We start from the raw sequence: 24856 nt of genomic DNA, 5'->3' as shown, positions 1-24856 counted from the left end.
ATGGGATTTAGATTATGAAGACAGATTGCGAGTATGTATATTACAGACTCTGTTTAACAAGAGAAAGAGGGGTGATATGATAGAGGTCTATAAACTTTTGAATGGGTGTTATAGCATTTCAAATGATGAAATTTTTCGTTATATGGAAGGCGGGGAGAGAACACGAGGGCATCCATGGAAGTTAAGGTTGTTTTCTGTCACGAAAGGGGGTAAGACCTAGGTTTTTCTCTCAGTGTAAATTAATTTAAGGGAAGGTATAGTAGCTGGGTGTGGTAATTTACAGCCTCCCTCGATGAGTTCTTGACTCCCTGGAGGTCTCAGATAATAATAATAATAATAATAATAATAATAATTTTTTTTTTTTAAACATTTTATTGTCTCAGATAAATTACATACATAGATACAACAATAGTTTTATATACACGTATATATATTTATATACATAATATTTATAATACATTACAATTGTGAATAACAAATACTGGCGAGTTATTAATATTTTTAAATTATAATTTTTTTTTTAAATAAATAATATTTTTGTTCACTGCTAAAATATTTACACATACATATATACAATAGTTATCTTGAGTATAATAGCAATAATTTTTTTTTATTAAAAAAAAAAAAAAAAAAATTATTATGTCTCAGTATAAGTTACTCAGAATAACAATATTTACAGTAATTACTATAAGGATTATACAGAATTCTTGATTTTAGAATATACATAAACATATACATATACATATACATATACATATACATAATAATAATAATAATAATAATAATAATAATAATAATAATAATAATAATAATAATAATAATAATAATAATTTATTTATTTTATTCATTTATTTATTATATTCATTTATTTATTATTATCATTAATTATTTATTCATTTATTTATCATTATCATTATTTATTTATTTATTTATTTATATTTTTTTTTATGTCTCAGATGAATTGCATACATATGTTGCTGTAGTAATTATATATATATATATATAATATTTATAACGCATTACAAGTGTGTATAACGGATTCTTGCAAGTTGGTAATTTTCTTCCTCGAAGCTTAGCAGAGCTTATCTGAGGAAGATAATAGATGACAGAGGGTGGTGGTTTCATGGTTGTGTTCCTATACTGGTCACAAGCCAGGTGTTGATTTTACTGTTTGTTGGTACGTGCTTGTAAGACGTCGACTGCTATTACAGTTTAACTTTTTATTTTATTTTTATTTTTATTTTTATGCAAATAGGGTTGGATTTAAACATGGTGTGTTTGTTTCTTTGTGTTCTTGTAGTGTTAGTTTTTGAGAGGGGGGGGGTTGTCATAGGTTTGTGTATGTGTGCGTGCGCATGTGTGGTGGGGGAGAGAGAAACAGGAATTGCTCTAATTTTCATTCTCGCTATAATATTTATATATTGTCTGTTTCAGCTCTCTGTATGTTCCTAGGCTTCTGTTGTTGAATGGCAGTTTGTTTATCATGTCAGGTACGTAGAAGTTTCGGGTGGCTTTGCCGTTGTGATTGTTGTACTTATATGTTATGTAGTTTGTTGACTGTGGTCTTGTTATTTGATATGTTGCGTAGTGGCTTTGTGCTGGGGAAGGAGTGTCCCAGGTTCGATTCCCGTCAAAGACGTGATGAACTTTGAGGGTCTTTCTCAGCCAGAGCCAAGTTAGCCGGTCTTAGGCGTGGGAAGTAGGGATTTTCCGCCAGTTTATCTGGCATTTTTTATCCCGCAAGCAGGCAAACCATGAAGATACGCTTCTACACTTAATAATACCCCCCCCCCAGCGGCAGACTAGGCGACAGGTCTGTTGGAAGTGATACTAACAAGTAGTCGCATTTCAGTAACACACAGACGATGCATAGTGTTTGCTCCTGAATGGAGGACTTTCTAAGACGTTGTTCATTCAGAATCTAACAAGAAAATTCTAATTAATTTAAGATAATACCTGCACACCAGAATAAAGTAATAAGACCTTGTTAGCTGTATAAGAGAATGCGTATTAGTATGTGAATTGTATTAGAAATATTTATAGTCAAAACGGAAAACTAAACTAGAGAATTATGTCAGATTAATGATGACATGTAAAAGAAATATTAGGTTAAATATGTGTCCTATTAAGCTATCTCAAATAGTCGCCAGACAGGTAATGAGTAACAGTGCAAAGGTCACATCTGAAACCCAATTATCGGTCGTAACGCCGGAGGCTACTACTTACGCAGAAAATAACGTAAACGCGCTTTCCTTGAAGATAGCACCTAACAGCAATAAGGAGAGTAAGAATCATCTTAAGGGCATGAAAACTAAGAGTCGTGCGAAAAAAATGATACAGCAAAAAGAGGGCACTAGAACATAGAATATAAGGCAATGCACACCCGCCATATTGCAGGGCTTTTTGTTCCGGATTTCATCTCGAGGATTCTTGAGTGGTGGTCGGAGAAACGATGAGCCAGAGTTCTATGATGTCAGACAGTGGGCCGTTTTCCTGATTATGCTGACCTAGATTCCACGTGGAGCTGTATGCGAATCATTAACCTATGCAGAAATTGTGGCAGTCGCTGGATGTCCCATCGGAAAAGAGCGGAGATAGTCCTCAGTTGCGGAAGAAAATACTTCGAGTCCGGCAGCAGTAGAAAGGACGATGTGGCCATAAGCCAGGTCCCGAAAGATCCAAACGAAGGATGACCAGAACAACAGGTGCTAGTTAATAGACCTTCGGAAGGAACTGGGTAATGTATAAATCTTTGTTATTTGTTACGGAAGTGATAGAAGATTGAAATTTATGTTTGATTAAGTAATGTGGACAATTCTGTAGAGAACTTGGATAAGATTTCGTATTTGAGACAGCAAATTCTGTAGGACAAATTCGTTCCTGACAATTCTTTGTCAGGAACGAATCTAATTGTATGTAACTGAAGTAATAAGTGTATTTTGTTTAGTAGATAACCTTAACTGAGAAAGCAACAAGTTGTATAGTGTGTACTCTATGAATAGCATGCATGAGAGATATTTAATTTAGTGTAACATTGTCATTGATTTATATTATTCTGTGTGATTAACAATTTGATCTATCTAGGTGAACTTGATTAATTTAGAATTGTTTAATTATCTTAGCATCAGATTTAACTTAGCAAGAGACTTAGAAGTTTTAGTAATTTGATTTAGATTTAGTTGAAATTGTCATTTAATTACAATAAAGTTGTTTTATTGCATATGCCTGAATTAGAGATATCAAATTACCACTTACAAAACTAGAACCATAGTGGGAGAAATTTTGGATATATATGTTTAAGTAATAAATCATTGGTCACAACTACAAAGTACCGATATCTATTTAAGTGTGTGTTAGAGTGTATGCCAATGAATCTAGGAATATTTCCCTGAAATTGAATAAATTCCTGTTATAGGATACTGGTTGGGGCATTATAAATACAAATTTGCCAGTATCTGAAAAGGAAATATTCCTGACTAGAATCTAGTTAGGTTACAAACAAGAAAAGATAATAGAGATCAAGAAGTATAAAAAAATAAGAAAGTAGAGAGAGAAACAACACGACATAACAATAGGAATCGTGAATAACGTGTAGTGAAAGAAGATTACGAATGAATGAATGAACGAGTGAAGGTGAAAGGCAATTACCAACATCCATGCCCAAGATGGAATTCAAATGCACAGCCTTTTGGCTAGAGAGCTGATATGTTAACCACTTGAAACTAGGTTGCAGAATGAAAACTTCCTTTTTTCAGAGAGAAAAACCCTACTCATTTGTGCAGGAGATTGACTAACTCGGAATTGAACAAACAAAGGCTTAGAAAAAGTTCTTTTACTTGGCAGGAGTGAATTAGATTTAGAATTCGGGTTGCCTAGTTCTATGGATGGAAACGTTATTTCTTCTGGGCTACACTGGATACAGAACAAAGCAGATGGAGAAATATCCAAAGGATATTATGGCACTACATCCTGCCTACGTCAACCGAGTTGCAAAAATTCAAACTTGACTTAGATGTTTGCACTTTATGCAATGCAACTGGAAGACCTAATCATGCATACTTGCCTTGCCCTCTGAATACAGGTGTTTTCAGATATGCCGTGGACACTATAGGCACTTCTACTACTAGTTATGGTCATTCGCACAACCTATAAGACCTGAACTACTCCAATCAGACAGCAAGAGGTGCAGCATATGAAACTAACTGCAAATCCATCATAAGCAATTTGCACATAAAAGGAACAGAAATCATACATCACTCATTCGGTGTGGTGAAGATGCAGTCAATAAAATTATATGAAATATGAGAAAAATTAGCCAAACACTAAACAGGAAGTGCACAAAATTATATAGTGTTCAAATCAATTTTAATTAAGGATCTAAAAGCTGGGTTAAAAAAACTGGAGGCCACAAACATGGGTAATGAGAGAAATGAGGGGAATACATGGATGGCATTAATCGCAGAATCATATTAAAATTAGGGTATTAGGAAAGAAGGAGCTTGACATTGTTACTATTATGGAATGTGAGTAGAGAGCTCATGTGATATGGTCACTTAAACAAAATGCAGATTAAAGGATAGCAAAATTAAACGGCAGGAAAAGTTCCCAAAGGAAATCAAGATCAAGGTTAGTGCAGATACCTTAGAAGCCCGAAATTTAAGATTCGACAATATTGGAGTCTTGATAAAGTAAAAAAAAAATTACCAGGAGTTAATGAAGTAAAATAAACTATGTAAATTAATCTAAAATAAACTGTAAAAATATAAAATGTAGTACTATAGTAGTATTCCATCTGTTGCGGCCATGGATTTGGAATTTAATGATGATAATAATAATGCTATATCTCAGAATAGACTACACCACTTTTTATATTACATGTCGCAAGATTCACAAAGCAACAAACACTTCCCTTGTTTCAATATCTCACTGTTATCAAACGTTTTCAGAGATATCGATGTTAGATCCTAAATGAAGGAATCTTGGAAAGAAATCATTCATTTGGAATCTAACATATAAAACTTGCTGACAAAGAGAAATATCCGCACATCAGCTGTAATTAAAAGTGAAACTTCTTCACATTTATATAAAATTTGTATTCTTTATTTCAAGTGCCTTATATTTAAGCTGATGTGATTATATTAAGATTTCAATTTTAAGTATGTCTAAAAAGAGAGATAATCTGATTTAAATTTAAGCCTCACTTAAGCTATGTAAAATTTACTGTGAATCATCTAAAAAGTTGCTAAGTAATAATTCCTGGAAGGCATAAAGCTGCACGTGTATAGCGTAATGCTAGCGGCTATAGCTTACTTGGAAAATTACGTTGCCATGTATTCTGTGAATCCAAGTATAACAGCATCGTAAAGGCGAAGGATGAACCAAGGGGTGAAAAGATAAGGGCCATGTGCAAAAAAGGGGACTGAGAAAAGAGAGCGCTCTATAGAAGAATATAAGGCGTTTAGCCGGTATCGGAAGACTCTCTCTTGTCGTATCGTTTCCCTGTTTTGGTGGTTCGGAAGTTAGCGGGAAGTTTTGCATAAGGGGTGGGGTGAAGTCTGTGACAAGATGTCGGACTGCGAGCGTTCTTAAAATGAAGTAGGATTCTACGCAAAGCTGAAGGGAAAAATTCCAGTTCTAGCAGAATCAAGCCATCGCTGAAAATTCCCATCGAGTTGTTCTTAAAACACAAAGATTTGAGTTCCATTTTCGGCAGAAGGAATGAAGATAGCATAACCCCTATTGACGTATGGACAGACAAATAGATGCGAAGTATGCAGACATACACGTGGTGCTGAACGATGCGGAAAAAGCTCGGTAAGGTGCAATTACTCTATTTTGTGTGAAAGTTCATTAGAAAGATTGTTTACGAATACGAAATTAAGAACTGTATTCTAAAGAACTCTGTGGACAGTTTCTATTTAGAGAGTTAGCCACCTATGAAAGTAAGAAGAATTGTTTGGAAGAGATTTTTTGTAATATTTGTGTGTGATAGGATTAACTTAATGCGACAAGAATAGTAAATTTAGTATCTCAGTAACATTAGAATGTTTGTTAGTTTTCTCTTGCGATAATACTACTGAAAGGTATTTAGCTTAACTTCCTATCATTTGCTATCTATATCCAAATATGCAATTACTGTGTTTAGCCGGCCTTATAAGATTTAATCAGTTTAGAATGTGTTAATCTCTTCGTTCGAGTTTTATTTAGTATTGAGCATAATTGAGTGTATGAATTTTGTATTGAATTTTAGATATTTCAATAAACATGTCATATTTACCTGAACCTGAGTCCTGCCTGATTACGATTCCAAATTACCAATTATAAAAATAAAACCTATTTTGGCGGGAAGGATTTTGAGAGTGAATATAAATATAGATTTAGGTCACGACTGCAATAATAATCTGAATCTATACAGCAGTTTAAATAAGCTATTGTGTAAGAAAGCTAAGAATCTAGTATTGTCTCCCCGAGTAAGGATCTTTTCTACTATAGGATACTGGCTGGCGCATCAAAATATAAATTCGCCAGTATCCGAAGAGGAAACAATCCTAGTTATAAGCATAAGATTAAAGTAAGAGAAGAAAGAATAAATAACGAAAGGTAACTATTTAACAATAGTGCAGCCGGTAGGATTTTGATTGTATAAGGTTTTAGGTAAGAAAGGGTAGATCTAAGTAAACAACAAATTAAGCATAAATATAGGAAACATCGATTTAACATCGAAAAATGTTCAGATAAAACCTGTACTAGTTCGCCTGTTTGTACAGGCTGCGTTTAAAATTTGTATAGCTTGTCTGTACAGGCTGCGTCAACAATTTTATTCTCCATGCATGCTTATCTTGTCAGAATTAAATTTGCCATATTTTAAAATATCATTTCGAGGCAAGTTACTTCTTAGACACTTTATAGGATGGTTGGTTTCTAGAGCAGCTGTTACCTTCAAGAAATGCAACATTATTATATACATATATGTGTATATATGTATAAGGTTTTAGGTAAGAAAGGGTATATATATATATATATATATATATATATATATATATATATATATACTTTTTTCTGTATTTATTAAATATAACTTTAATTCATTCATTTTCAGTTCCAATGTGTAGTATCGATAACCCTCAGTGGTTCTTCTTCAACGATTACTGTTACAGCATCGTATGGGCAAATCTTACTTGGCACCGTGCTAAAGAACATTGCGAAAAGTACAACTCCACCATTGCATCAATCCACTCTGCAAAGGAGTGGTTTTTCCTGTGGCGAGTGGTATATATTCATTTATATAATCAATTCTTTCAAGTAATATTTATTAAATAGCAACGTTAATTCATTTTTTTCTAGTAAACAGATTTCACAAATAAAATGGCATTTTGCGGAAACACGTAGCGGCAATATTGAAAAGTAAACATAAAGGATATCTTACAGAAGCTGCAGACATCAAAGAAAGATGGAAAGAGTATACAGAAGCCCTTTACAGAAAGGACTCCAAAATTATTGAGAAATCTGAAGAGCAGGATTACACACAGGAGCCAGTACCACTGGAGAGTGAAGTGAAGTGGGCACTGCAACAGCTATCCAGTAAGAAAGCACCAGGAGGAGATGGAATACCCATTGAAGTACTCAAAGATCTGAGAGAGGAGGGAATTAAAATTATAACAGCTCTATGGCAGCGAATTTGAATCACAACTACATGGCCTAGGGAATCGAAAAATGCACTTTATATACTTTTATTGAAGAAAGGCGATGCAAGAGAGTGCGAAAATTACAAACTATAGCGCTCTCTTGCATCACCTTTCTTCAATAAAGGTATTTTCCTTTGTTTCCTTGACTACAGCAAGGCTTTTGAGAGTGAGTGAGTTTTGACTCTGTAGATCACGGGAAACTGAGGAATGTGCTAAGAACAGTGGGAGTCCCAGAGCGTTTCATTATCCTTCTGAGGAATCTTTATTATGAACAAGAAGCTGCTGTCCGTACAGATCTTGGAGAAACTGGGTATTTCACAATAGGTACAGGGGTGCGACAAAGATGTATTTTATCTGTGTACCTGTCTAATTTGTACAGCGAATACATTTGAAGAATGGCAGGGCTCGAGAGTCTTCAGTTGGAATTAAAAGGGGTGGAAAAATATTAATAACTTGAGCTATGCAGATGATACCAACTTTCTAGAAGAATGCAAAAAAGATTTGGAGGAAACTATTATGAAAGTTAAAGAAGAAAGTGCTAAATATGGTCTTAAACTTAACCTCAAAAAGGTTAAGTTATGGCAGTATGAGAACTTAATGATTTTAAAGTAGATGGGGAGAAAATGGAAACAGTTAACAATTTTGTGCTCCTGGGATCCCGAATTGATTAAGATGGTTACTCTACTGAAGAAGTTAAAAGAAGATTGCTACTCACAAAGAAAGCAGTGACAAATTTAAGCAAGATATTTAAAGATAAAGATATTAACCTCGCAACAAAAATCAGAATCTTGAAAGCAATGGTATTCCCTGAGGTACTGAATGGATGTGAAAGTTGGACCCTGAGAAAGAGTGAAAGAAGGAGGATAGACACATTTGAATTATGAGGTTGTAGACACTTAATAAGAATACCATGGACTGCAAAGCAAACCAATAAATGTGATTGACAGAATAAAGCCCGATTGCTCCCTCGAAGCTATGATCATCAAGGAAAATTTGTCATACTTCGGATATAATATGAGAGCAAATGACAGTCTAGAGAAGATGTTGATGCTTGCTAAAGTTGATGGAAGCAGGAAAAGAGGAAGACCAACAATTAGATGGGTGGATGGAATTAAAGAAGTAACTGGAGTGTGCTTGGAGGTTCTGAAAGACATGGTCAGGGACAGATCTGAATGGAGAGTGCATGTTCATGGAGTCGCCAGAAGTCGAAAACGATTCGACGGAACACACACACATAACCTGTTCAATATATTGAACAGGTTATGGATTTTTTATACTTAGATGTGTTTGGTAGTTCAATGTTTCCTACATTTATGCCCCTTAACACTTCTGTTATGATTTAATTTGGGAAGGTGTTCTGAAAGGGATGTCTATGCGTATACAATTTCGTCACTTTCAGAATTTTCATAGACATTCCTTTCAGAATACTCCTCGTATATGATATTCTGAAACCTTTCTGATATTTTTTATATTATTCGGTATTCAGCTACAGTTTAATTATACTCTGGTGTGCAATCGAATTTGTTGTACTCATGTAATTACATGCAGTGAATGAGTCTTACAAATTTTTCGAAGATTAAAAAATAGACTGAATTTATCAAGATTTTCATGCCAGGAAATGTGAATGATCGCAACTTGCAATCACTGCCGATTAATTATTATTGCTCCAAGGAGTCGACAGACTCATCGAGGGAGGCCCTAACATCATGTCAAGAACAACTATTCAACATTCACACAGTATCTATCATACCTTGCCTTGAACTCATTCATGGTCGTAGCACCCACAACAGACTCTGGAAGCTTATTCCACTCATTTACCACTCTCCAAGTTAAGAACCTCGCTCTAACACCCTTGTCAACCACGCTATTGCCCAGCTTCCATGCATGGCCCCTAGTCCTCCCACCACCAGTCATATTTTCAAAAATATCTTCTGGATCAATCTTATAAAAACCCTTCAGTAATTTGAATGACTCAATCATATCATCCCTCCTTCGCCTATCGTCCAATTTCTGCAACCCACAAATCTTCAACCTATTCTCATAAGGTTCATTCCACAGACCTGCTATCATCTTGGTCACTCGTCTCTGGACCTTCTCCACTTCCTCCCCATCACGAAGAAACCCTGGTGCCCATAACTGGGCACAGAAGTCCAGATGGGGTCTTATCAAGGCTCGATACAGAGGAACAACAACTTGTTTGTCTCTGCATGTTAAAGTATTTTTCAGAAGCCAAGATTTGGTGAGCTGTTTTAGTTACTTTTGCAATGTTCCCCCTAAACTTCAACTCCCTATCCACCGACAATCCCAAATCCCTGGCCTCATCAATCTCCTGGAGTATGGTTCCACCAATGCGATATACTGCTGCTATTCTTTTCACCCCAAAGTGCATAACCTTACACTTTTCCACATTAAATTGACATCCATTTTTCCTAGTCCAGTCCTCCAAACTATCCAAATCATCCTGTAAAATTTTGACATCCTGTGCACTCACAATTGCTCTACCCAACTTTGCATCATCAGCAAACAAGTTAACACTTCCTCTCAGATCCTTTCCAATATCATTGATGAACAAATTGAAAAGCAGTGGTCCAAGAACAGAGCCCTGTGGCACTCCACTAGTCACAAGACGTCTTTTAGACTCCACTCCTGAATAAACCACTCTTTGATATCTCTCCTTCAACCACCCTCCTATCCATCTCACCAACCCTATATCTATACCTATCTGCTCCAGTTTACTGATTAGGGTTCCATGTGGTATCCTATCAAAGGCCTTGGCAAGGTCCAGTAGTATCACTGTAAACCCATTTCCCCTATCCAGTTCAGCCGTCACTGTGTTATAAAACGTGAGCAAGTTATTGAGGCATGATCTCCCCTTCACAAAACCATGTTGTCCCCCATACAATATCCCATTTTCATCTATCCAATCTTGTATTCTTTTCTTGACTAATTTCTCTAAGACCTTGACAATGATTCCTGATATGCAAATCGGTCGGTAATTTACAACAGCAGTCTTGGAACCACCTTTATGCAGTGGAACTATTTTCCCCTCTTTCTACCCGCTCGGGACTAACCCAGACCCGAGACTCAAATTAAACAAAATGGTCAAGGGTACTGACAATTCTTTAGCTGCTTCTCGTACAAAACGAGCTGGTATACCATCCAATCCCACAGATGTATTGACATTGAGGTTATGCACTAGACTACTCACCTCCACTTCATTAACCACAATTCCCGTATAATCTACTGGTTTATTCGTTTCTGCAATGTCACCACCTGGATGATATACTCTTGCAAAGTGCTCACTCAGTAACTCAACTATCTCAACTGATTCAGTTACCTCCCTACCATCGGCATTCTTTAAAATCAATCTGCCATGCACATTTTTCCTTTTACTTGCTACATATCTAAAAAACTGTTTAGGATTCTCTTTAGCCTGCATGGCCAATGTTCTTTCGTAATCCTTTTTTGCTTTTCTTACCACACTCGTCACCCTTCTGGCCTGCGCTTTATACCGTTCATGTGCCTGCCGGTCACCCTTCTCCTTAAATTCCCTCCATAGTTGTTTCTTTTTTTGCAGCTCAAGCTTAATGGTGTTATTCATCCATTTAACCCCTACTTCATTTATTATTCGGACTCTAGGTATACAGTCAGCCATTGCTTCATGCAATCACTTCTTAACTACCTCCCATGTACTATCAACTTCTAGTCCTTGCAGTTGTACATGCCATGGCACTGAACCAATCAAACTCCTAAGCTTGTCATATTTTCCAGCCCGATAATTCCACATGTACCCTGTCTTAATTGAAAATTCTACACCTTTAGCTACCTCCCAAGTTAAGACCCTATGATCACTCTCACCGATTGGTGGCAATGTGGTCATATTTGTTACAGCCAAATCCTCAGATGTAATTACTAGGTCAAGCACTCTCTGACCACTAGTATTTTCCATTACATGCTGTCGCAGATAGTTATCCCTTAATAACCGCATAAAATCCAGTTCCTTCCTTCCTTGCGTCCTCTCCTCACTCCAATCAATGCGACCATAGTTGAAATCACCCATAATAATCACCCTCCTTCCACCCATTTCTTCTATTTGCTTGTGCATACTGTCACCACCATCTTTTCCATCACCTGGTCTATAGCAGCACCCAATTGTATATTTAGTTCTGCTAGCCACAATCTCACACGAAATGGCCTCAAATGTGCTCTTTTCTCTATCCTGCAATTCAACTTCTATTCTCCTTGGCTGAAGCTCATCAGCTATCATCAACAATACTCCTTTCCCCATTTTATTCTCTCTGTCATTCCTGAACACACTATACCCATCATATTCAATCCCACTAGTTATATCATCTACAGTCAGCCATGTTTCACTAATACCTATAACCTGTGGTCTGGAAGTGCCAACCATGGCCAAAAACTCTTCCTTCTTGTTCCTAATACTCCTAGTATTAGTGTACATGAATTTAAGACCCCCATTAGCCCCAACCCTACCTTGATGCCTTATATTAACTATCCCACTCAGATTTGTTGTCCTTATTTGCTCTGGCATATTATATTCATTCTTACATTCAACTGCCTTCATAAGGACTGTATATCTACTTCCCCCCCTTAACAAATCTAGTTTCCCTGAATTTGCACATCCACTACATTCAGCAACACTTTCTCAAGTCTTCTTACTCCGTAACCATTCAAATGCAAGCCATCCATCTTATATAGATCCTTTCGCCCATCAAACTCACTCCACACATCCACAAATTCCACACCACTCGTCATACATAACCCACGCATAAAGTCATTCGCAATTATGGCCCTTCTTTTAAACATTTCACTGTCATACCGTGGCGAAAGACTACTCATTATAACTCTCTCAATCTTTTCTTTTGCTACCTCAAACAATTCATTCAGGTCTTCTATCATTTCCATTTTATCTCCTTTCAAATCATTCGTACCTGCCACAACAATCATTTCTTTCACTCTTTCCTTTAGCTCTCTAATAGACTCACTTACCTCCTTTATGGTCGCACCAGGCTGGTACGATTTTGTCAAATCCTCTACTAACACACCTCGTACTAACGAGTCGCCATACAGCACTCTATCCTTCATTTTGTTCATGTTCACATTCATACGTCTATTTTTCCTGTCATACCTTTTATTATTGGTTGGTTCATTCAGTCTACTTTTGTTCATGCACTCTAGCTGCTGTTTTGCTCTTTCTATCGCACTATTCAACAACGCGATCTCACTCAATGCATCTATCTTATCTTTTTTATTCTCTGAGAAACCATTTATACTATCATTCACACTTTCTACATTCACACTCTCACAATTTTCATGTACAACCTTGCCGTTTCTTGTCATATCCCTATTTCCTTCATTCTGAAGGTTGACAAAAATATCACACTCACGATTCGAAATACACTTAAATTCCTCATTCTCCCTACATTTTCTACACACATTCAAATCCTTTATCATCATCTAACAACACTCCGACCGCACTCCGCAAAGCATACATTTCATAGCTAGTACACTGACTCATTTCTTTTATACTACCGTTCTTTGATAAGGATGGCGAACCATCATTACTGGCCGCCATTTTCCTTCGCACAGATGCCATACTTAATACTTATGCCATACTAAGATACGCAAGGCAAACAAAACAAAACTACACAATGTTAAGTAATTTGTATCGATAACTGAAAATGATACTTATCTTATCTGGAGCTTGCACGAACACTGCACATTACGAATTCATCTAGCGGCGACTTCCCGGTATAGATTATGTTATAAAACACTTTAGTACACTAACCACGCTAATAAAGCTCTAATAATATACTAAAATTACACACTTAAGTCCATTAAATTGAATCCAAAACATCAATAAATCAACAAAAATCACAAATCCCTCAGGAGCTCTCCGATAGCACGTCCGTTCACCAGCTAGCCTCGACACCAAAAAATCCAAATTTTTTATTTGGATTTTTGATTTGATTTGATTTTGATTTGATGCAACTGATGATTTTCCAAAGAAAAAAGGGAAGAGTTAATTGGAAATATTCTGCAGTTCACATGCACACAAATTGAACATTACATTAGCACTAGTCAACGAAATCACTTGAAGGACTTGATGGAACCAAGTCCTTCAATAGTTAATAAAAGACCTGGTTCCATCAATATATCAATATGTATCAATATTTCAATAATACATCAATATTTCAATACATCAATAATACATCAATTGCAAATCGAAGTTGAACGAATCTGGCAAAAGAAACGAAAGTTGTTCCCAAATTAATAGGTGCTTTAGGCGCCATCCCTAAAACATTGAAAAAACATCTATAAGCACTCGAGTTAGATGGATTAAAAATCGGCAGCTGGAAAAGGCCGATTTGTTCTGCACAGCTTTCATTTTCAGAAAATATTTCCACAACTCAGAGGCCGTTGGGTAGGGCTCAAATTAATGGAATATAACCTCTTGCCTTATTTTTAAGACTGAGGAAGCAAATCAAGCTTTGATGAATATTATATATATATAGGAACGATGTGATAACATTTTAAATTGCGATTATGCAGAGTTTGCGATTCAGCCTGCAGAATTCGATTTCCTTAATTTCCACTGTTGCCTACGTCGCTCAAAACACTCTCACTCCAGTAAACTCTCTTAACCGTATGATATTTACCATTTTCACATTAAGCAACTTATCTTCCAAAATATCAACTAATGTACGATCGCCATTATGGATTCCCAGTGTCGATCAAACAGGTGATCTTATTTATGTTCCCTCACTTTTGGATCAGCTGCATGGAAAATTTTCGAGAATCTTAAGTGATTGTTCTTGGTATGCTGTCTTAAGAAAGTAATTAGAGTTGGCACATTGGTGTATTAATGGTAAACTCCAATCATGAGGAGGTCTGTCTTCTCGGTCACTGCTTTCTTTTTGAACGGGCATTGTGTGTGATAGTAGATTGATGGATCTTTATTGTCAATCTCTGAAAATAATGGTGGAGTTCCTCACTTTTTTTTCACTTACTCGATTACTCTCTTCCTTCTCTTAATCAATCAATATTAATAAATATCAATATTCATCAATACCTTTCTCAGTTAGTTACCAATCCAATAAACACTATTGCTTGTCATTGTACATTGGCCTTCTCAATCTAAATTGACAAACCTTGCACTTCAAAAATCATAAGCACTTCCAAAATATCAACTGCTTAAATTCTGATTTCGAAACTAGGTTTAATGGATTTCTGATAAACTTCAGTTTCAGACCTTCAGACCTTTGCTAGTAACCTTCAGTTGCTAGCAAACCTCATTCCTATGCTGTTGCTTTTTTCTCGTCATAAAAGAACAAGTTTGTTTTCTAGACAAGATAATATTGTTCTTCGTGGGAGATTACTTTAATGTCTACTTTTCTTGATATAAGCTTATTACAAATATCGCCTCCACAGCATCCAATAAATTATATTCTCTCTCTCTCTCTCTCTCTCTCTCTCTCTCTCTCTCTCTCTCTCGATCAAGGCTTTGCTTTATTTATGAGCATCTATTAACTCTACGAATCATAAATCCATCCACTCATTGAATACCATTCCTACAATCGGGATGATACCGCCAAGGAGATACCGAAAGTACTTTATTCAGTACGGAAGAGAGCAATTATTAATTATTGACCCATCACTCACTAATTTACTATCTTTTATGCAGATATCCAGATTATGCTGCTTTAATTTTCTGCAAATACTTCCGGGGTCAGTGTTCGTCAGAATGTCGATATTTCCTCCGCTCAACCTTTTAATTCTATCAAAACACATGCAGCTGCTTTTCAACATTCCACAGTCCAATGACAAACTCACAAAACCATTCCCCACCTTTTTCCGTCATTCCTTCCACTAATGTTTTTTGGAATTGCTTTCCCTCTTATATATTCCATTAAGAATATAATCAAGTCCTTGGATCGTTAGTAAGTTTTAATCTCCTGAATTTTTTTTGACTTACATATATTCATCGTACTGATGTACTAGAGGTTGAGTAACCTCTTGTCTATGAGATTTACCATAAAATAAAAGCACGGTTTTTAGATATTATAAGAATAAAATAACAGTCTAAAGTAATAACATTGTTTAAAATAATTATATTGTTTTTTACGGTCTGAAATTAAAGATTTGCCATCCAGATGAGATCTTTTTATTCCATCCATCACTGGCTTTAACAGGCACTAGCCTTCCACGTATCCTTGGACTTCCCAACTGTAATGTAAGGATAAGGCAGTTACCCACTATGCTGTTAAATATTCTTGTTTGTAAATTGCGTGTGTTCTATTGGCCGATTTGTCTGTTTTGTGGGACGAAAAACCCGAGTTTCCGGAGGGGAAAAATCAACTATCTCCGTACTCACGTTTAGTCGAAAGAAACCACATAAAAGTTCCTCACGTTACTGAAGGTCTTTCCGACCGAAGGGTTTCGTCTATACTAACTGAGCTACTGAATCTCTGATCTTTTTATTACTAAGTTGATTTTTTTCAATCTAAAAAAATTAAAGTCCATTGGTGTATCTGTATTTTTTACTGACAGTAACCATTTATGGCACTAAACTCATTTAATCTTCCGAAAGATAATTTACCATATTTTATTTCCATCAAAGGATTCGCCATTTGCATCCCTTATTACCATAGCAACAGTAAGTTGTGCTTCTTCTACCAAGCCTGCATACTGACAGAAGAAATTTACTTCATCAAGAACGAAACCTGCTTTCCATACCACTGTCTGCAAACGTTTCTTCTTCTTCTTCTTCATTTCTCCAATTTTCGTAATAAATAAAAATTCAGACCAATCTTTCTAGAACGAAATAAGAATTATCATGGAAAGTTACTTTAATAAACAGCTGTATATTAATATACGAATCTTATATAGTGGATAAACTATGCAGTGTGTTATTCTTATGGGGTGGATTATTTATTTCGAAAATTAATCGTCAGAAAGAACCGCTCCGTATGTTGCAGTGAATTCGGTTTATTCCGCAGTCATGGCGATATTAGATTGATCATAAAATGATTGATTCTCATCTATTATTTAAAAACTAAATTTTTATACCGATCACATCCCTATGATATGGATACATGCATTAACTGAAATAGTATTTAATTTTTCATGAACTTAGAACTGCCTCGTTTGATGTACAGAATTATGTTTTCGAAATACGTAAATATTTTATACAATTCAAAATTTTGAATGACAAGAAATCATAATTTCAGCATCATTTTCTTTAAGTCAACGAGAGTTAATTCTAAATCGATAAAGAGGATTCTCCAGAAGACAAAACAGATCACTTATTATTTCGAAAAATATGATTACTTTCAAAGCACCATCCGTAATGTAATTCAAAGGAAAAAAAAGTCAAATTTATAATTAAGTATTATCCGATCAAATAACTTTTATGTTAGTTTAGACGTTATGAATTACAGAAAATTGTTCTTCTTGAACTGTATTTATGAAACCGAATCTGTTGTATCTATGTGCGAGATTTTCTATGATTGTGTCTCAAACTGTGTGCGTGAAATTATATCTGAATTACAATTGTGAGGGTTAATTATACACGCATATAATATTTTTGAGATCTATTATCTATGCGGGTGTATTAGATATCATCCAGATTAATAGCGTAGATGATTACAATAATTTATTTATTTTTTTTTGTGACCCATAATGTCTAAATGAATTAAAACAGCCTTTGTTCATCTCGCAATAACAACAAAGTTTGCCTCTACTTTTTTCTTTCTAATAATTTTACAATGTTGAGAGACGTTCATTATGATAATTAGTTCCTCATCTTACATGAATAACTTAAATTCTAATTTATTTTTCCCTCCAGCTTTCCAATAATAAAAGAGAACAAAACAGAGTGTGGATTGGTTTGAATGCTTTGGGATTTGACGGTGCTTTTGAATGGAGTGACGGATCGGTGGTGAATTTCGTGAAATGGAACCAAAACCAACCGGATAATTATTTGTTTCAGGAACGCTGCACTAGTATGTACGTAGAAACAGGTAAGAAAGGGAACCAGAAAATAAAATATACCTATCGCATACGCTTGTATTATTATTATTAACAGATACATAGTCATCGAACAATTTCATTTGGATATGATCTTTTATTTGGATACAGTTTCAGTCCTTGAAAGAAGACGGTTGCCAAAGCAATAGTCTCATTGTGTTGAAAGTGGTAAATGCTGTTAACAAATTGGAATTGTAGACCTTTGAGTGAAGACTTGTAGTGCTTGCTCATTATACAAGGCATAATGTTTATTAATATGAAGCGTAGATAAAGAAAATCAGGAATTATTATTAATGTTTTTCACCTTTATTTGTTTTATTATCCGTTGCCATATACTGTATGATGCGATATACCATTTTATATACTGTATTTTCGACGACTGTATCCTTTATTTATTTTATTTTATTTTATTGAAAGTTACTTTTTATAACCTTCTTCTATGCATTTGCAAGATTATTCTTAAACTTCAGTCTTTCAATTTGTAGGAATGTGGAATGATGATAACTGTAATATGCGGACATCAGTAGTATGCAAGAAGCATAATTCATCCACTACCGTAGAAGTAGAACAACCTCCAACGACTCCATTACCTGGATATTGTCCATTACAGTGGCATCCTTTTGGTTGGTAAAATTCAGTTGAATGTCATTTTATTTGAAATCGCATTTACATTATTATTAACGATTTTAAGGACTGGTAGCAGTTTTAAAACTGATAAACACATTTTCCTACACTCATAAATAGCAACATTAACCGTATTTTACGTTCTGCAAACACAATCAGAAAATTCAGTTGTCTAGACTGATCAGTTTTTCATATTTTTTTGAAAATTGCTCATAAATAAACAACTAGCTGGAAAGTCTATTAAATAGAACACCCAGCATTTCTATTCGTTACAATTTGAAATTCATTCTGCATTGCAGTCACGTTTTATTATTCTTTTTTTTTATCAATACTCAAGTGCAAGCCACCAGGGGAAAAAAAATAAGAAAGTCAGATATACCACACAGTGAATGTGTTAAGATTTTGCGTTGATATTAAAGTTACGACCTTTAAATTTTGATTTAATGAACAGACACCTTCAGTTAATGATTCTCACTGTTTTATCACAATAATTGCAGCTCTCCTTCCATATTTCAAGAAAGCTGTAATCACATTACATTAGCAGTGTGGGTAGACTAAGGATTAGGTAATCCATGAAACCTGTTCTACAAACGAGACATCTTTTCAAGCAAATTCACACCTCCTGTAAATAGAATAGTGATGCTGCATCAGGCGATCTAATCGCCCACTGCAGGAAACCCTATCAGCATATATCAAATTAAAAGCATTTACGAACATCCATGCCACAGTGAAATTCGAACTTGGTGGTGGTTGAAGAATGGAGATGGTATTCGCCCGACTAAGTAAGCAAACAAATGCATCATTTGTTAGCAAAAGTTCGCTTTACTTTTAATACAGTTGGCGAAGCATGCAAAGAAGTTTATGTCTGCAGCAAAGAATATCGACTGACCGACAAGGTTAGATGCTACAAGAATGGAAATCTGTTATTTATAATATCTTTGGGTACTATAATTGAACTCAAAATTCAGTATAAAATAAACAATAAATTGTTTTAATTTGTATTCTATTACTCGTAGTGCAGTTTCCCTGTGAATAGTTTAGTTACTAAGTTAATTAATGAAAGGAAATGAGAAATATTACGTCAGAGATATAGAGTGATTTGAGTACATAATTGGATTACATTTTCAACATACTTGGGCAGCAATTTTTATTATTCACGGTATATTAATTACTTTTTAATAAAAATAATGTAATTAATAAAAGAAAATCAGGAATATAAAAGTTCAGTAAATCTCCATTCCGATTTTATAGCAAGTTTGATTTTTTATCTTAAAAATATACAGCCTTCCTTTGAGTAGCATTAATTAAAACACGCAATTATGTCCAGGAGCCTGGTATGTATGTAAAATTGTAATTTTCGTAAGGTCTAGAATACAGACTTTGAAACGTGACCACTGTCGAAACCTAGAAATTTTAAACAATAATGTTTGCCTATTTGGCTATCAAATAACAATTAATGTTTATTATTCTTCTCTTTCATCAACCTTTTTTTTTTTGCAATGATGGTTTTGCTAAGCATGATCTAGTCCATATAAAGAGATCTCTGAGGATGGTATGTGAATAAAAAAAAATTCGGTAATTTTATCAGTTAAGTAAGCTTGCTTTGAAATGAGGAGAAATTTTTCTCTCTCCAAATAAGTAATTTTTTTCTTTTACCATAACTCTCACACACACACACACACATACATACACACACACACACACACACGGAAACTTTTAAGGAATTGTTAAATAAATGTAGGTCTTGTTTTTGAATAGTAATTTGATTTGCAAGATTTGACTTGATGGTAAAATGACGTTTGTTTTGTGTGTTTCTTTCTTTTAGGAAATAAATGCTTTCTGGTAATTGGGGAACGGGACGAGGATCAAAAAAGCTGGACTGAGGCTGTTAAAAAATGTTCATCGTTGAATGGTACTTTGTCGTCAATTCACAGCATGAAAGAGCAAAGTAAGTGGGAATATTTGTATGTACTAGGTATCATAATACCTTAAGACATCTTATTATTTTTTCTTTTTTTTTGATTGTTAACAAGCACCTAGTTAACATTATACACTGTCCTAAAAGCCATCATCATCATCATGACACTAATTACGGGCTATAGATCATATTGGTCTGTTCCGCTCTCATTATCCATCCAATATCCTTTTTTGAGGTCTACCCAGTCTTCTGTTTCCAATTGGCTCATATTTTAGCATTTGTTTAGGATATCGTTTACTGGCCATTCGGTTTACATGCTTAATCCATATTTGTTTATAATTGTTTAGTTTTCTTTCTATTGATTTTGTTTTAAGTTCTTTTAAAATGTCTTCGTTCCTTTCTTGATCTAATAATGTGTATTTTGCAGTTCTTCTCATAAATCTCACTTCACTTGTTTTATTCTCTGTTTATATTGTTTATTTATTCGCTGTTTATAGATTGTATTGAGATATTAGGCGAAATGAAGGCTGTGGTGTCATATAAGCAAAATCTAAAATCGGATTTCGCTAACGCCAATCTTGTCAGCAGCACTTCTGTGGGATTTATCTCCAACAAGGTTTTTAAGGAACCCAAGCAATTCCCTGTAATTTGATTTTTGTACATGCATATGCACATAAAAACATTTTGTACGCCAGTTTCTTGCGCTCACAACAGCGAAAGTTACAACCCACAAACTTTTAATGTAATACGCACACGTAAAATTGTTGACATCTTCCTTAAAAGATATTGTATGTAGCATGCCAAATATTCCTATACCAGCAACCTAAACGCTAATTCCTTCAGGTATTTAAATATTGCATATACGTGCAGGTTATAAACAAATTACGTCACATTTGTCCAGCCAGCCACCTAAATTTACAAAATTTAATTTCGACAGTGATATTCTAGTAACATTTTGTATATTAATGTTGCCCCTTTTCATCTAATTATAACCTGTAAAATTGGGAGAAATAAATTAATTCAATTACATCTGTGTGTAGCTGCTACAAAAACCGACAGTCGTTTGTACCAGTTCAAGTGACTGTGCTGTCTAGACAGTAGACATCCTAAACATGGCCTGAGCTAAAGGTAACTAATTACAGTGTATTAAGTTGTAATGGATTAGAGTAATATGGATTAAAATGAGTGGCGCAGTTGGAAGGCTAGTAGTTGGAGGGACTTGTGCCCTTCGCTTGGAAAAGAAGCTAGTTTGTTTGTTTGTTTCTTTGTTTTTCTCGTCGAAAAGAAAGAATCTTTATATGAGTTTTTTTCATTTGAATGTGAGTTACAACTCTCATACTGGACGAAAGGACTTCTTCTCTCTGAAACGTCGGTTTTTCATCCTGCATACAGTCAAATCGGTCATGAGAACGCGTGCAATTTACAGGCCAAAAATACTGTTGTTAGTTTTGGTTGTCGGCAGTTGATGGCTTCGTATATTAACGGTAGTAGTAGTTAGAGGATTGGCTGCGGGAAGACAGTAAGTTGTGTACAGTGGAGTAGCATGCCTTACCACGATTAGCCCTTGAAGTCTCCCTGGAGGTGTCACATAATAATAGTAATAATATTGCAGTGTAGACATTGGAGTAATCAATAAAAAAAATAAATGACAGGCATGATTTATCAATAAACATTATATATAATTCGTTTTAATGGTATGTTCGCAAATTATTGACTACAAATTAGAAATTCTGGAAAGAAAAAATTGTGCATGCTGTTACTAGGCGTGTGTACTTCGTTTTTTTTTTTTTTGACTGGTGTGCTAGTTCAATAAAGATTGTTGTAGTGGCATATTGTTCAAAACGGTAGTGAAGTCTATAAGTCACGTATATGTCTATCAATTGCGCGTAATCAAGGCCCCTTTTTTTTTTTTGGTGATAAAAAAACATGTTTTCAAAAGCAGCTAGCAACCCTGGGAAAAACATCTCAGAATCTCATTTAATATGCAAAAAATATTTATAAAGTCAGCCTGTTTCATATGTAGCGCCCCAATGTTCGTAGGGAGGGAGCCTTTAAGAAGTCAGTTTCGTGTGATGCTACCTGGAATTTACCAAAATTTTTAAGTAGTAAGATGTTCCATCATTGTGCTAATTACAATGAATTAATTATTAAGTTTTCAACTTCGTGTTAATAAGAATTAGTTATTAGACAAATTCTATCGAATTCATTTGTTTCGTTTGTGGGGAAGTGATTTTTTCTTTCTTTCTTTCTTTTTTTTTCATTAATGAACACGCCATGTTAATTAAAGGATATATTTCCGTGTGCGTTTTACATCTTTCTCTATTTTTAATCATCCTCCTTCATATCAATATCCATTTGATACCTTCAATTTTCAGTAGGTTACAAAATACTAAATAATTTTTTTCAGAATTTCTCCCATAGAACATTATAAACATGCTTCATTACTGCAGTGTAGAGGCAAAGGGTTAAATAATCCGAAAACCGAAAGTGCAGAGATCTTTCATAGTGAATAAACATGATGCCACTTCAATTTACTTCAGACGTCTAGTGAGAAGGGTGGTCATACACCGGGGAATAACTGAAACCATCTCTTATTTAGACATCTTTATATGCTTCAGAGAAAACTAGAAAACTAAATAAAAATAAATTGACTACAATCTTATTTATTTAAGTTAGAATAAACCAATTCACATGAACAATTGATGTTATAACAGTCTTGTTCTATAAATATATTTTCTTTGAATCAATTGATGTTACACACGTTTCTTTAGCAAAAATAAGTTTTGCTTGGTTGCTTGGTTGGTACAGTTGTCAGTATATGTTTCGTTTTGGAAATCAGATAAATAAACATCTTGGAATCCGTCTTAATCTCAAACATCATTTTCAAGTGTAAAACAAAAGGAAAGTTTTAGACTTTACGGGAATAATTACTTTTTTTTCCGTATCACAACACATATGAGAAGTTACAAATATCAAGAAGAAATCTCTTGATTATCTACGTCAGAACATTGAAATAGACGGATTGAGAGAGAAGGGAAAAACTTGTTTCTCCAAGACAGAAGATCTCTCTCTACCAGATCCTCATCAAATGATCTGGAAATGGCAAAAGCTGCCACAAAAGTTTCCCCACGTCTTTCCATGACTCGTGTGGAAAGGTAAGTAATGTTCTTAGAAGACCTACTGTGAATATACGAGAATGAAGTAGAGCAGTGGTCGCTAATTGGTGTCTCTACTTTCTGATGAAGTTGACTGCAGGGTGATATTCTTCGTTATCGTCGAAAATTTGAGTTAAGGATTTCTGATAGCAGATTGCAATCAGAAATCGCAATCATGTGTTTTATCTGCTTTGCATATAAAACACATGATTGCGAAAGATTGTAAGGAAGATAAAGGATGAACTGTAATTTTGGAGCACAAGTTTTAAGCACAAGGGGATTTCATCAGTAATTAAAAACATATTGGTTTCCACTTTATTCAGAATTCTACTCTGGGTGTTTTGATCAAGACAGCAGAACCAGTTACCCAACTATGAGAACAAAGACTAGAGATCACGAAGATAATCTCTGGCAGCAACACACTTTCGCAGGATACGAAAAGAATGACTCTGATGGTGTGAATAAATATGTTCAATCGCTTTCGTCCATTAGTTAGAAATGCTTATCCATTGAAGGCAGTCTTCATATCCACTTTAGTAAGGAATTCGAGAATTCGGATGATCTGCTATTTTGCAATCTTCGGCATTGTAAAACATATGGTATGGGAAGGATATGAGCAAAATATGTAATATGAAATAAGCCTATTATTTATTTATTTAGCGTATGATGATACAACAGCCGTGAGGCCCTTTATACAAGGACGTACGGCACTATCTTATCCTCCCCCCCAATTTTTTCCTACCTCGGGACCGGCATAGCTGACTAATGAGGCCTATGGTTGGGTCTTCAGTATTCCTGACTGTAATCCATGTGTGTTAACGGGGCCGGATTGCCTGTTCTGGGGACGAAAAACCCGAGTTTCCAGATGGAAAAACCCACTTCCTCCGTATGAGTCCTGCTAACTCACCTTTCACAGAACCATTATCTGGTCTCTCGAAAGAGACCAGATAAAGGTTCCTCACATCATGGACGGGAATCGAGCAGAGGTCGTTCCGACCAAAGGACTTCGTCTATATTTACTGAGCTACGGAGGCTCTTTGAACTACAGTGATAAACTCACACTACATCTAAAATATGTAGACAGAGCTTTCCCCCTTCATCTCATTTTCCTCTGTGAAGAGAAGCGTTACCATTTTGTAAAATACGAAAGTTATAAGGTTGAAACGTTATAACCTTCTTCTTATTCATTTGCATTATTTACGCTTGTTGTGCTTGTGTAAGCACCTCGACCTCCAGAAGAAAAATGTGACAAGAGTTCAGTTTTTCTTGAAGGCATCTTTTGACACCGTAGGAAATTCACTGGATTTCAATTCGAAAGATGATGAATTGTGTAGGAATTATTATTGTTCGATTTGGAACCTTATTTGGAGGCTAGATAAAGTGCAATTGTGGTAACCCTAAACGAATTGATATATATATATATA

General features: G+C 35.1%; 1 protein-coding gene across 3 annotated transcripts in view; it reads left to right on the top strand.

The window, feature by feature from the left end:
• LOC150110410 (macrophage mannose receptor 1-like) overlaps positions 1-24856 on the top strand; it is a 99527-nt gene that overhangs the window by 44421 nt on the left and 30250 nt on the right. For all 3 annotated transcript variants that reach the window (XM_090393575.1, XM_090393568.1, XM_090393585.1), the window contains exons 10-13: positions 7100-7269; positions 17554-17728; positions 18221-18358; positions 20185-20307. In XM_090393575.1, coding sequence (XP_090249701.1) covers positions 7100-7269; positions 17554-17728; positions 18221-18358; positions 20185-20307 — 606 coding nt within the window. The remainder of the gene's footprint in view (positions 1-7099; positions 7270-17553; positions 17729-18220; positions 18359-20184; positions 20308-24856) is intronic.

Source organism: Typopeltis vanoorti, chromosome 1 (assembly GCF_054136105.1).
Source record: "Typopeltis vanoorti isolate ZY-2024b chromosome 1, IOZ_Tvanoo_1.0, whole genome shotgun sequence".
Lineage (NCBI taxonomy): Eukaryota > Metazoa > Arthropoda > Arachnida > Uropygi > Thelyphonidae > Typopeltis > Typopeltis vanoorti.
This window is presented reverse-complemented; position numbering and strand designations above follow the sequence as displayed.